This window comes from Chelonoidis abingdonii, chromosome 7 (genome assembly GCF_003597395.2).
Source record: "Chelonoidis abingdonii isolate Lonesome George chromosome 7, CheloAbing_2.0, whole genome shotgun sequence".
NCBI classification, from domain to species: Eukaryota; Metazoa; Chordata; order Testudines; family Testudinidae; genus Chelonoidis; species Chelonoidis abingdonii.
This window is the reverse complement of record NC_133775.1, coordinates 75,704,750-75,706,205: the sequence shown is the minus strand read 5'-3', so window position 1 is coordinate 75,706,205 and position 1,456 is coordinate 75,704,750. Positions and strand designations below refer to the sequence as shown.

At 50.4% G+C, this 1,456-nt stretch overlaps 1 protein-coding gene across 1 annotated transcript; it reads left to right on the top strand.

Moving 5' to 3' along the window:
- The first annotated feature begins 289 nt into the window (after positions 1 to 289).
- On the top strand, positions 290 to 725 carry SMIM33 (small integral membrane protein 33). Its single transcript, XM_075068288.1, has one exon. It carries the CDS (start codon positions 294 to 296, stop codon positions 723 to 725), a length of 432 nt encoding a protein of 143 aa, XP_074924389.1. The 5' UTR covers positions 290 to 293.
- The last annotated feature ends 731 nt before the right edge of the window (positions 726 to 1,456 follow it).

Below are 1,456 nucleotides of genomic sequence, written 5' to 3'. Positions count from 1 at the left end.
GAGTGATCAAATTATGATTTTAGTGGAATTCGGACTTTTCCAATGTTCACCCAAACCAACAGGGTTCTGCTTGCTGATGCCTAGAATATCTCTGAAATTTTGCAGTTGATCAGCTGCAGCATTCAAAAGTTCCTGGGTTACCTCCAAATAGAGAAATGCTGTTGAGTTGCAGATGGGTTCTCACTTCGCTTAGCCAAGTGATATCCGGGCAGTAACAGACTAGAATGGACATATGTAGCATGTCATTTGAACCAATCTGCTTTACTTCACAGGTGAGAGCCCATCCTTCAGCAATGAATATCTCCATCCCAAGCAGTCAGCCAAGGCAACACGAGCCTCTGGACTTGGCTGGATTCACTACGGGGTCTGTCGTCCAGGGTGTGACTAAGAAGGCCGATGCCCTTCCCATGATCACGGTCATCGTGGTCATTTTTGTCCTCTTGGCTGTTGTCATCATTGTGCTGGTGCACTACGGCCCACAGCTGTGCACGCTGCAGATCACCTTGTACCATGAGCCCATGCCGCAGGATCTGGAGAACGGGGTGCACCTAACAGATTGGAAGAAACTGGGCTCCAAAAGGAAAAACAGCACGCAGCCTGCTCAAAACTGCCAGGGAGAACCGGGCAGCAATGACACTGCTGTGCTGAGTGTCCAGTGCTCCTGTAAGCACCAACTGCCCTGCGGCAACACGGAGCCTAATGTCATAGAGATCACCTACCTGTGAATGGCTTGTGGTGGGGCCGGAGGCCAGCCCTGGTCAGACAGTCATCAGGGGGACAATGGCGCCGTTGGAGAATGGCAATGTTTGGAGATGAGGATTTACCAAAGACTCACCAGTATTCGAACACTGGTTTTATTGCCTCTTGATCCCCAGCAGATCAGACACACCCAGTAGTCAGTTGTGTGTCCTGGGCGAAAAGCAGCTTCAGGTAGATAGATTTGGGTGGCTATCACAACGTGCATTTGAAACACACTTCAGTTCTTTCAGATATTTCAGAATGCCTGTGCCCAAGAGCTGATGGACACTTGAGAAGGGCAGAGCCAAGAAGGTAGCTGATCCCTGCGTCTGCCTGCATGATACATCTTAATGACGCTCATCACTCATGAAGCACTTTACAGCAGCCCTGTCCCTTTCCTAGGCCATCAGCCGCAGTGGCAGGACTAGGACGACTCAGGAATTAGTGACACAGAGTGCCCATTGGTGCTGCAGGCCGAGAAAGCCCTGCTCTCACGCCAACCCCTCACTGGGAGCTCACAGACTCATCCCTCTATCCAGAGTGAGCAAACAGGAATTTTTGTGGAAATCAAGCTTTTCTGGTTTTCCGATTGTCACCCAAATCCATAGCGCTCTGCCCACTGATGCCTTGAATGGCCCCTGAAAGTCTCAATTGATCAGCTGTGGTTTTCAAAAGCTGCCACATGACAGACGGGCAGAGAAATACCAGCTGGGACTGA